Genomic DNA, 12,752 nt, shown 5'->3' with positions numbered 1-12,752 from the left:
CTATAGATATGTGAAGCGAAAAAGATTAGTGAAGACTAATGTAGGTCTCTTGCAGTCAGAATCAGGGGAATTCATAATGGGGAACAAAGAAATAGCAGACCAATTGAACAAATATTTTGGTTCTGTCTTCACTAAGGAAGACACAAATAACTTCCCGATAATACTCGGAAACCGAGGGTCTAGCGAGAAGGGGGAACTGAGGGAAATCCTTATTAGTCAGGAAATGGTGTTCGGGAAATTGAAAGAACTGAAGGCCGATAAATCCCCAGGGCTTGATAGACTGCATCCCAGAGTGCTTAAGGAAGTGGCCCTAGAAATAGTAGATGCATTGGTGGTCATTTTCCAACATTCCATGGATTCTGGATCAGCTCCTATGGATTGGTGGGTAGCTAATGTAACCCTACTTTTTAAAAAAGGAGGGAGAGAGAAAACAGAGAATTATAGACCGGGGGGTTAGCCTGACATCAGTGGTGGGGAAATTGCTGGAGTCAATTATTATAGATGTAATAGCAGCGCATTTGGAAAGCAGCGACAGGATCGGTCCAAGTCAGCATGGATTTATGAAAGGGAAAATCATGTTTGACAAATTTTCTGGAGTTTTTTGAGGATGTAACTAATCGAGTAGATAAGGGAGAAACAGTAGATGTGAAGTATTTGGACTTTCAAAAGGCTTTTGACAAGGCCCCACACAAGAAACATAGAAACATTGAAAATAGGTGCAGGAGTCGGCCATTCAGCCCTTCAAGCCTGCACCACCATTCAATAAGATTATGTGCAAAATTAAGGCACATGGTTTTGGGGGTAATGTATTGACATGGATAGAGCAATGGTTGGCAGACAGAAAGCAAAGAGTGGGAATAAATGGGTCCTTTTCAGAATGGCAGGCAGTGACTAGTGGGGTGCCGCAGGGTTCAGTGCTGGGACCCCACTATTTACAATATACATTAATGATTTCGACAAAGGAATTGAATGTAATATCTCCAAGTATGCAGATGACACTAAGCTGGGTGGCAGTGCGAGCTGCGAGGATATGTTAAGAGGCTGCAGGGGGACTTGGACAGGTGAGGTGAATGGGCAACTGCATGGCAGATGCAGTATAATGTGGATAAATGTGAGGTTATCCACTTTGGTGGCAAAAAGAGGAAAGCAGATTGTTATCTGATTAGAAACATAGAAAATAGGTGCAGGAGTAGGCCATTCGGCCCTTCGAGCCTGCACCACCATTCAATAAGATCATGGCTGATCATTCACCTCAGTACCCCTTTCCTGTTTTCTCTCCATATCCCTTGATCCCTTTAACTGTAAGGGCCATACCTAACTCCCTCTTGAATATGTCTAACGAACTGGCATCAACAACTCTCTGCGGTAGAGAATCCCACAGGTTAACAACTTTCTGAGTGAAGAAGTTTCTCCTCATCTCGGTCCTAAATGGCTTACCCCTTATCCTTAGACTGTGACCCCTGGTTCTGGACTTCCCCAACATCGGGAACATTCTTCCTGCATCTAACCTGTCCAGTCCCGTCAGAATTTTATATGTTTCTATGAGATTCCCTCTCATTATTTTAAATTCCAGTGAATACAGGCCCAGTCGATCCAGTCTCTCCTCATATGTCAGTCCTGCCATCCCAGGAATCAGTGTGGTGAACCTTCGCTGCACTCCCTCAATAGCAAGAACATCCTTCCTCAGATTAGGAGACCAAAACTGAACACAATATTGCGGGTGAGGCCTCACAAAGACCCTGTACAACTGCAGTAAGACGTCCCTGCTCCTATACTCAAATCCCCTAGCTATGAAGGCCAACATGCTAGTTGCCTTCTTCACCACCTGCTGTACCTGCAATGGTGACAGATTAGTAAAAGGGGAGGTGCAACGAGACCTGGGTGTCATAGTATATCAGTCATTGAAGGTAGGCATGCAGTTGAAGGCTGGCCCCATTCCAATGAAAGTATAATACCGTTTGATCAGAAGCAATAATTTCCACACCAAAAGACACCTACAGTAAAACCCAATCGTCCACAGTCTGAAAAGATGTCTGTCAGCTGGCCCCTAAGGCCTGTTACTCACTCTGGAGTGTCTTAATAAAGACTGAGGTCACTGTTACTTTAACCTCTCATCTGTGTTCGGAATACAACAACTGGCAACGAGGATACGAATCCAATGCAAAGATGCAGCAAACTGTGGGCATCCTGGAGAAGTTCTCGGAGGGTGAGGACTGGGAAGCCTATGTCGAACGGCTGGACCAGTACTTTGTAGCCAACGAGCTGGACGGAGAAGGAAGCGCTGCAAAAAGGAGAGCAGTCCTCCTCACCATCTGTGGGACATCGACCTACAGCTTCATGAAGAATCTTCTGGCTCCGGTGAAACCCACAGAAGTCGTATGAGGAGCTGTGTACTCTTGTGCGGGAGCATCTTAACCCGAGGGAGAGCATGCTGATGGCAAGGTATCGGTTCTACACGTGCCAGCGATCTGAAGGTCAGGAACTGGCGAGCTACGTCGCCGAGCTAAGGCGACTTGCAGGACAATGTGAGTTTGATGGCTACCTGGAGCAGATGCTCGGAGACTTTTTTGTACTGGGCACTGGCCACAAGACCATCCTACGAAAACTTTTGACTGCATAGAAACCGACCCTCAGTAAGGCCATTGCGATAGCACAAGCGTTTATGTCCACCAGGGATAACACCAAACAAATCTCTCAGCACACAAGTGCTAGCAATGTTCATAAATTAACTGGAACTGTGTTTGCAAGCAGAAATGTACAGGGCAAAAACCACGAGTCTGCAACTGCCAGCAGGCCTTCAGGTGACCCAGATGACTCAGAGTCCGCAACAAAGGATGAATGCAAGACAATTCACACCTTGTTGGCGTTGTGGAGGCTTCCATTCAGCCGATTCATGCTGCTTCAAAGGGTATGTTTGCAAGAGCTGTGAAACAATGGGGCACCTCCAACGAGCTTGCAGACGAGCTGCAAGCTCTGCAAAACCTGCTAACCACCATGTGGCAGAGGAAGATCAGTCCATGGTGGCTCAAAGCAATTTCGAGCCTCAGAGAGAGGAGGCAGATGCTGAAGTACATGGGGTGTACACATTTTCGACGAAATGTCCACCTATAATGCTAAATGTAAAATTGAATGGCTTACCCGTAGCCATGGAACTGGACACTGCCGCTAGCCAATCCATCATGAGTAAAAAGATGTTTGAGAGACTGTGGTGCAACAAGGCACTCAGACCAGCCCTGAGCCCCATCCACACGAAACTGAGAACGTATACCAAAGAGCTCATCACTGTCCTGGGCAGCGCCATGGTCAAGGTCACCTACGAGGGCACGGTGCACAAACTGCTACTCTGCATTGTCTCGGGCGATGGCCCCACACTGCTTGGAAGGAGCTAGCTGGGCAAAATACGCTGGAACTGGGATGACATCCGAGCGCTATCACATGTCGATGAGGCCTCATGTACCCAGGTTCTGAACAAATTTCCTTCCCTTTTTGAGCCTGGCATTGGAAACTTTTCTGGGGCGAAGGTGCGGATCCACTTGGTCCCAGAGGCACGACCCATTCACCATAAGGCGCGAGCGGTACCTCACATGATGAGGGGGAGAGTGGAAATCGAGCTGGACAGGCTGCAATGCGAGGGCATCATCTCCCCAGTGGAATTCAGCGAGTGGGCCAGCCCGATTTTCAAGTACTCAAAAGTGATGGCACGGTCAGGATTTGCGGCGATTATAAAGTAACTATTAATCGTTTCTCGCTACAGGACCAATACTTGATACCTAAGGCAGACGACCTATTTGCTGGCAGGAGGCAAGACGTTCACCAAGCTCGACCTGACTTGGGCCTACATGACGCAGGAGCTGGAGGAGTCTTCGAAGGGCCTCAGCTGCATTAACATGCACAAGTTGCCCGTTTGGAATTTGATCGGCTGCAGCAATCTTCCAGAGAAACATAGAGAGCCTACTCAAGTCGGTACCACGCACAGTGGTCTTTCAGGGCGACATATTGGTCACGGGTCGGGACACCGCCGAGTACCTACAAAACCTGGAGGAGGTCCTCCAGCGACTGGATCGCATAGGGCTGTGGCTGAAGAGGTCGAAATGCGTCTTCATGGCAACAGAAGTGGAGTTTTTGGGGAGAAAGATCGCGGCAGACGGCATTCGGCCCACAGATGCCAAGACAAAGGCTATCAGGAACGCGCCCAGGCCACAGAACATCATGGAGCTGCGGTCGTTCCTGGGACTCCTCAACTATTTTGGTAACTTCCTACAGGGGTGAAGCACCCTCTTAGAGCCCCTACATGTGTTATTGCGTAAAGGTGAGAACTGGGTATGGGGAAAAAAACAAGTAATTGCTTTTGAGAAAGCCACAAACATTTTATGCTCCAACAAGCTGCTTGTATTGTATAACCCGTGTAAAAGACATGTGTTAGCATGTGATGCGTCGTCGTACAGAGTCGGGTGTGTATTACAACAAGCTAACGTTGCAGGGAAGTTGCAACCTGTCGTCTATGCCTCCAAGAGCTTGTCTAAGGCTGAGAGGGCCTATAGCATGATTGAGAAAAAGGCATTAGCGTGTGTGTTCGGGGTAAAGAAAATACATCAGTAGCTGTTTGGCCTCAAATTTGAGCTGGAAACCGATCACAAGCCCCTCACATCACTGTTCGCTGAAAACAAGGGGATAAATACTAATGCCTCAGCCGCATACAAAGGTGGGCACTCCCGCTATCAGCGTATAACTATACCATCCGCCACAGGCCAGCCACCGAGAACTGTGCGGATGCTCTCAGTCGGCTACAGTTGCCCACCACGATGGTGGAAATGGTGCAGCCTGCAAACTTGTTGATGGTCATGGAAGCGTTTGAAAATGATAAATTACCTGTCACGCCCTGCCAGATTAGGACTTGGTCCAGCCAAGATCCTCTGCTGTCCCTAGTAAAAAACTGTGTACTACATGGGAGCTAGGCCAGCAACCCCATTGAAATGCAAGAGCTAATCAAGCCGTTCCAGCGGCGAAAGGACGAGTTGTCCATTCAGGCAGACTGCCTGTTGTGGAGTAACCACGTCGTGCTACCCAAAAAGGGCAGGGAGACGTTCATCTTGGATCTCCACAGCACACACCCGGGTGTAGTAATGATGAAAGCAATAGCCAGATCCCACGTGTGGTGGCCCGGTATCGACTCTGACTTAGAGTCCTGTGTACGGCAATGCAGCGTGTGTGCTCAGTTGAACAATGTGCCCAGAGAGGCACCACTAAGTTTGTGGTCCTGGCCCTCCAGACCATGGTCGAGGATCCATGTCGACTATGCGGGCCCGTTTCTCGGTAAAATGTTCCTGGTGGTAGTGCTAGCTTTTTCAAAATGGATTGAATGTGAAATGTCGGGAAGCACCGCCACTGCCACCATTGAAAGCCTGAGGGCCATGTTTGCCATCTACGGCCTGCCTGACATACTGGTCAGTGACAAGGGCCATGTTTCACCAGTGCCAAATTTAAAGAATTCATGACCCGAAATGTCAAACATGTCACCTCGGCCCCGTTTAAACCAACCTCCAATGGGCAGGCAGAGCGGGCAGTACAAACAATCAAACAGAGCCTTAAACGAGTCACACAAGGCTCACTCCAAACCCGCCTGTCCCGAGTACTGCTCAGCTACCGCACGAGACCCCACTCGCTCACAGGGGTGCCCCGGCTGAGCTACTCATGAAAAGGACACTTAAAACCAGACTCTCGCTGGTTCACCCCAAACTGCATGATCAGGTAGAGAGCAGGCGGCAGCAACAAAACGTAAACGATGGTCGCGCCACTGTGTCACGGGAAATTGATCTGAATGACCCTGTGTATGTGCTAAACTATAGACATGGTCCCAAGTGGATCGCGGGCACGGTGATAGCTAAAGAAGGGAGTAGGGTGTTTGTAGTCAAACTAGACAATGGACAAATTTGCAGAAAGCATCTGGACCAAACGAGGCTGCGGTTCAGACTGCCTTGAACAACCCACAGCAGACACCACTTTTTCGAGCCCACAACACACACCCAAAGAATCAACGACACCATCCCAGACCAGGAAATCGAACCCATCAGGCCCAACAGCCCAGCAAGGCCAGGCTCACCCAGCAGCCCTGCAGGGCCAACAACACGCCAACCCAGCGTGGGCACAGCCAACACACCAGAACAGACATTTGTATCGAGGAGGTCCACCAGGGAAAGAAAGCCTCCCGACCGCCTCACCTTGTAAATAGTTTTCACTTTGACATTTGGGGGGGGGGGGGGGGGGCGGGGAGTGATGTTGTGTATCTGTAAAGCATGCACTCCCATGTTCCGCCACCAGGGTGCGCATCCCCTGAAGTCCCAAGGGATCCCAGCATCCCTTGGGAGCACAGTATATAAGCCGGCCCCTAAGGCCTGTTCCTCACTCTGGAGTGTCTTAAAGACTGTGGTCACTGTTACTTTAACCTTGTGTGCAGTCTCATCTGTGTTGGGAACACAATAGTCTTCACTAATCTTTTTCTTTTTACGTACTTGTAGAAACTTTTGTAATCAGTTTTTATGTTCATAAGAACATTAGAACATAAGAAATAGGAGCAGGAGTAGGCCATATGGCCCCTCAAGTCTGCTCTGCCATTCAATAAGATCATGGCTGATCCGATCATGGACTCAGGTCCACCTCCCTGCCTGCTCCCCATAACCCCTTATCCCCTTTTCGTTTAAGAAACTGTCTATTTCTGTCTTAAATTTATTCAATGTCCCAGCTTCCACAGCTCTCCGAGGCAGCGAATTCCACAGATTTACAACCCTCTGAGAGAAGAAATTTCTCCTCATCTCAGTTTTAAATGGGTGGCCCGTTATTCTAAGATTATGCCCTCTAGTTCTAATTTCCCCGATCAGTGGAAACATCCTCTCTGCATCCACCTTGTCCAGCCCCCTCATAACCTAATAATTTTCGATAAGATCACCTCTCAGTCTTCTGAATTCCAATGAGTAGAGGCCCAACCTACTCAATCTTTCCTCCTAAGTCAACCCTCTCATCTCCGGAATCAACCTAGTGAACCTTCTCTGAACTGCCTCCAAAGCAAGTATATCCTTTTGGAAATATGGAAACCAAAACTGCGCGCAGTATTCCAGGTCTGGCCTCACTAATACCCTGTATAACTGCAGCAAGACTTCCCTGCTTTTATACTCCATTCCCTTTGCAACAAAGGTCAAGATTCCATTGGCCTTCCTGATCACTTGCTGTACCTGCATACTATCCTTTTGTGTTTCATGCACAAGTACCCCCAGGTCCTGCGGTACTGCAGCACTTTGCAATCTTTCTCCATTTAAATAGTAACTTGCTCTTTAATTTTTTTCTGCTAAGGAGCATGACCTCACACTTTCCAACATTATACTCCATCTGCCAAATTTTTGCCCACTCACTTAGCCTGTCAATTCTTTTTGCAGATTTTTTGTGTCCTCCTCACACATTGCTTTTCCTCCCAACTTTGTATCGTCAGCAAACTTGGCTACGTTACACTCGGTCCTTCTTCCAAGTCGTTAATATAGATTGTAAATAGTTGGGAGGAAATTAATTATAAAGCAAAACTGTATTTTTATAGTGGCAGAATCATGGAAGTTTACAGCACAGAAGGAGGCCATTCAAACTGTTGTGCTTGCTTTGACAGAGCTATCCAATTTAATCCCACATTCCAGCTTTTTCTGCATAACCCTGCAAATTAGTCCACTTCAAGTACATGTCTAATTACCTGTTGAAATAATCTGATCCCACCATCCTTTCAGGTATTGTATTCCAGACCTTAACAACCTTCGATGTGAAAAAAATTCTCCCCATTTCCCCTCTAGTTCTTTTGCCAATTATTTTAAATCTATGACCGCTGGTTACCAACCCACTTTCCAGAGGTAATTGTTTCTCGCTACTTGCTCTATCAAAATCCTTCATAATTTTGAATATCTCCCTTTAACCTTCCCTGCTGTAAAGAGAACAATCTCAGCTTCTCCAATCTCTCCGCATAACTGAAGTTCCTCATCCTGGTTATACCTCTGTAACCTCTCCAAGGCCTTGACATCCTTCCTAAAGTGCCCAGATTTGTACACAATACTCCAGCTGTGGCCTAATCAGTGATTTCTAAGAGTTTAGCAAGACTTCCGTGTTTTCTTATTCAATGCCCTTATTTACAAAGCCAAGTATCCCATATGCTTGTGAATATGCAACCCCAGGTCCCTCTGCTCTTGCACCCCTTCAAAATAGTACAATTTCTCATGATCTGTGGCAAAAACTTTAGCTTTCTCGATATTAATTTGATTGTAGCACTATAGGGAATCACCAGCATTCAGCAGTAATGATGTTATCAAGCTGTCTAAACAGCCAATCATATTGAAGAATTCTCACAAACAGCAAACTGGGAAATAAAAAGCAGCTATTAACATTCACTTTTAAAAATTTTACAGAGAGCAAAATAAAGATTGGGACATATAAATGGGGTTAAGATAGATGTTGAAATATCATAAACAAACTTTAACAAAAATGTAAAATCTAGTACCATAATGGAGAAATTTGACATTCCACAAATATTAAATTTGTTTTTCAGGGCCAGTATGGTTGTTCAGCAGTCAATACGTATTAAAAACCCAGTTACACCGCATTTAACAAGGTGTAATTTTTTATGGGGTTTTTAACAGCAATATTAAAGTGGAAAATAGGAAGTTTTCATCAGTTCAAGTGACTTTACTGATTACCAGTTCTGGGGAGTTCCACGGCGTAGCCTGTGGCAGAGCAGGGAATGACTGACCGCAAATTCAGGATTTACGCATTTATCTGCGCATCCGCTAAATCCGGAAGTTACATCAGTTTCAGAGAGGTAATGACTTTGAATGCTGACAGCTTCGCCATCATTACTATCGCAAAATCTGGGCCTTAGTCTTTGAACTCTCTAGTATATCGCCCCTCTGTAGAACTGTAATATTGTTCATGATCAATAATACCACTTCCTACCCCCACTGTTTTTTTTCCTTCCCTGTCCCGCCTGATTAAGTAGAAGCCAGGAATGTTTAGGTTCCATTCCTGCCCATGTTTAAGCCAGCCACTATATCATAACCCCATGTGGCAACTTGTATCTGCAGCTCCTCACCTTTATTTGCAACGCTCCTTGCATTAACATACATGCATTCCAAGGGATGAGTGTTGGCTGGGGCGAGCTCCCTACTCTTTTTCAGAATAGTGCCATGGGAGCTTTTGCTTCTACCCGGAAGGGCAGACGGGGCCTCGGTTTGACACCTCCAACAGTGCAGCGCTCCCTCAGTACTGCACTGACATTCAGCCTAGATTTTTGTGCCTAGGTCCCTGGAGTGGGACTTGGGCCCAAGATCTTCTGACTCAGAGGCGAGAATGCTACGAACTGAGCCACGGCTAACATTGGCGGTGCATTTCTTTCATTTCATTTAGAGTGGGCTCTGGCCAACTTATTTTAACCAATAAGGGAATTTTAACCAATAAGGGAATTAAGGGTTACGGGGAGCGGGCGGGTAAGTGGAGCTGAGTCCACGGCCAGATCAGCCATGATCTTGTTGAATGGCGGAGCAGGGACTAGATGGCCTACTCCTGTTCCTAACTCTTATGTTCTTATGTTCTTCTTGGGCACCGGCTGAGAAAGCATGTAGCTCATAGAAATCATGGTCTATACTGTATTTACATTCGCAAGCTGTTGGCCTTACTTGGTTGAATTTTGTGGGCTCATTTGCCCCGTTGATGGCTTTAGGATTCATCCATGGACACTGAAGACTCCAGGACAAGTCAAAAGATTTGGACCAAGTAAGGGCAGTCTGTGTCATGCTGGACCTGTTCTATTCTTTGGAATTCTCTATCCCAGAGGGCTGTCGATGCTCAGTCGTTGAGAATATTCAAAACAGAGATCGATACATTTTTGGATACTAAGGGAACCAAGGGATATGGGGATAGTGTGGGAAAGTGGAGTTAAAGTCGATCAGCCATGATGTTGCTGAATGTAGGGCTCAAAGGGCTGAGTGGCCTACTCCTGCTCTTCGTATGTTCTTATGCAAGTCTGTTTTGCTTTTTTCCTCAATTTTGTTTGTGCTCTTTCTCCACTATTCTTTGTTTTGTTGTTGTTTGTCCCTTCCCTCCTAGTTTTCTATGCATTTTGTGTCTCCTCTCTGCTGCTGTGTTCTAGTGCCCTCCCCCTGCCAAATTAGTTTAAACCTTACCCGGCATACTTATTTATCACTTGTATATTTAAGTGGAAAGTAGCAGTACTTCCAATATTGAAAAGGGAATGCCAAAATGTTTCAAATAGATTCCTTCAGGGAAGAAAGTAATATTCAACTCCTTTTCTCATCCTTATTAGTGAACCTCCTCTTACTCAAGAATGACATTTCTTACCTTTCTGCTTTTCTTCAGGCATCACTGTATGACAAAGTGAAAGCAGGCGAAAAAATTCATGGACTTTAGGGTCACCAATTTTAACAGCTTCCACGAGACTGTGGTCATAGAACACAAATTTTGAGTCTGCCATAGAATTAAATGAAAAGTCCACTTTCTCTGTTTTCTGCGGAGATGAAACATGAAAATATTTTAATATTTTCCAAATACATGCTTATTTATTGCTTGTGTATTAAAGTGGAAAGAACTACTAACACGTGAACTCTAAGGTTGCCAACACAATAAGGGAAATTGCAATTTCCATGAGGCAACCTGTATGATGTTGTGATAAAGTACAGTAACAATGCTGTTGCAACATCAGGTGTGCAGTTTAGAATGTTTGATTTCCTTCAGCAGTGGAATAATATAGGCTGATTGATCATTTTCGTTAGCTATAACACACAAATATGAAGTGTGGTACGTACAAGGCCTTATGTGCAAATTAAATAAAATTGCATGAACATGAAATGCTGTATGAATTAAATATTTATGTAATAAAACACAACAATAGAACATTTACTGTATCGTCAAACAAACATATTAATACATCAACATCATACAATCCAGGAATACATAGAACTTAAACATTTTGGGGATAATTTTAACCTAACTAGCTGGGTGGGAAACCCTCAGGATCAGGTGGAATGTCGGTTTGTCTTCAATGGAGAGTAAAATCGGGCGGGTTATAAAACCAGCATTCAATATGATCCTGTCAGATTCCCGATGGGCGGGTTAGGTTAAAATTGCCCCCTTCTCTTTATTGCAAAGACATTAACCTATTTTGCACACTTTTGATGCAACTCATTATGCCTGCTTGAAAACAATAGAAATTGCAGTAGTCTCACGTTTCATCAGCATTAAAGAAATCCTCTGGCACGTAGCCCTTGATTAAGGTCACTGGGCAGTTTTCTACTGTGTATGGTAGAGATAATAAAATCAATAGGGCAGCTTTCAGCTAGCTACCTGCTAAGACTTCTAGCTCTCCATCTACTTCATCCTTCGATGTATCAACACTATTCAGAAATGTGCATGTATGTCATCTATTTTTCCTTCCCGTGTGTAGCATTTTACACTCATCTGCATTAAATGGTTCTGCCCACTTACAAATGTTGTCCAACTCATTCTGCAATTTCCGAGCTGCCTCTTCCAATTCCACTGGCCATCTAGTTTGGTGTCATCTGCAAATTTGACCAATTTGCATAGGTTTCTGAATCCAAGGTATTTATGTAAACGGTCGTGGTCCTAGCCCTGAGGTATCCCTCTCAGTATTTCCAACACTCTGACATAATTCCTCTAATGAGTACTCTTTATTTCCTACATGTCAGCCAGTTTCTTATCCATTACCAGGGTTTACCCAGAATCCCCATTTTTGAGTTTAATTAATAGCCTTTTTTGTGAAACTTTATTAAAAGCCGTTTGGTAGTAGGGTTTTCCACAGTCCACTCGGGTTGTCAGTTCCTCAAAAAAATTGAGGAGGTTGGTCAGACAACGCCTTCCTTTGTTGACCGCTGTTTACTAGGTTAATATAGTACAGATAATCTGAAAGTTCACTGAGGATAATCAATTCCATTATTTTACATGTAATTGAAATAATTCGTCCATAGTTTTCTGTTGTTTTGACACTCATTTTGAATATGTGTATCACGTTATCTTGTTAACAATATACTCACACCTCACCAGTGTCCATTGCCTCCGTCATAATGATTGTCAGTGTTTCATAAACCTCTTTCCGAGTCTCTCAGTACTTTAGGATAAATACCATCTATCCCTGGGGATTTATTTGTTTTGAGCCCATTTAGCCTCTCATTTAAATCAAAGTCATTGATTTTGTTTGGGGAGAACATGTTCTGAATACTTGGAAATAGTCTTTCAGAATATTTACTATTTTGTGCTGATTCTCAGTTTAAAAGTCTATTTGCATCTTTTCATTTTTGCATTTATTCATCTCTTCTTTGACTGCACTCTTGCTATTATTGTACTGAAAGTTATTTTACTTTATGCTTAGCCCCAGCAGCTATACTTTTCTCCAGGTCTTTTTTTGCCCACTTAATCATCCTTTTAAAGTGTTTCTTTATTTTCTTGTATTCATTCCAGTGAGACTTCTCTTTTCTTCAGGATTTGTACAGGCCATTTTTCATCTCACTTTTAACTTGTTTATTGACTAAGATAATTCTGTTAATCACTGATTCTCTTAGTTGGACTTCATCTTACATTTTATTACTTAATTATTTACCCAATTGATTTAAAATATAATTTAATGGATTTATTAAAAAAAAATCTGCTTGTTTTTCTCTATTCTGGAGCAGAAAGTCATCAGCTCGTCTGGCACACTCCTG

The 12,752-nt window shown here is 44.5% G+C and overlaps 1 protein-coding gene across 3 annotated transcripts in view; it reads right to left on the bottom strand.

Annotated features, from left to right (window-relative positions):
- atp8b5b (ATPase phospholipid transporting 8B5b) overlaps window positions 1-12,752 on the bottom strand; it is a 506,562-nt gene that overhangs the window by 157,338 nt on the left and 336,472 nt on the right. For all 3 annotated transcript variants that reach the window (XR_011588690.1, XM_070868497.1, XM_070868507.1), the window contains exon 16: window positions 10,378-10,543. Coding sequence is in view for 2 of the 3 variants with exons in the window: in XM_070868497.1 (XP_070724598.1) it covers window positions 10,378-10,543 (166 nt within the window). In the remaining variant the exon portion in view is untranslated. The remainder of the gene's footprint in view (window positions 1-10,377; window positions 10,544-12,752) is intronic.

This window comes from Pristiophorus japonicus, chromosome 2 (assembly GCF_044704955.1).
Source record: "Pristiophorus japonicus isolate sPriJap1 chromosome 2, sPriJap1.hap1, whole genome shotgun sequence".
In the NCBI taxonomy this organism is placed as follows: Eukaryota; Metazoa; Chordata; class Chondrichthyes; family Pristiophoridae; genus Pristiophorus; species Pristiophorus japonicus.
Note: the sequence above shows the minus strand (reverse complement) of the source record. Positions and strands in the feature narration are given on the sequence as shown.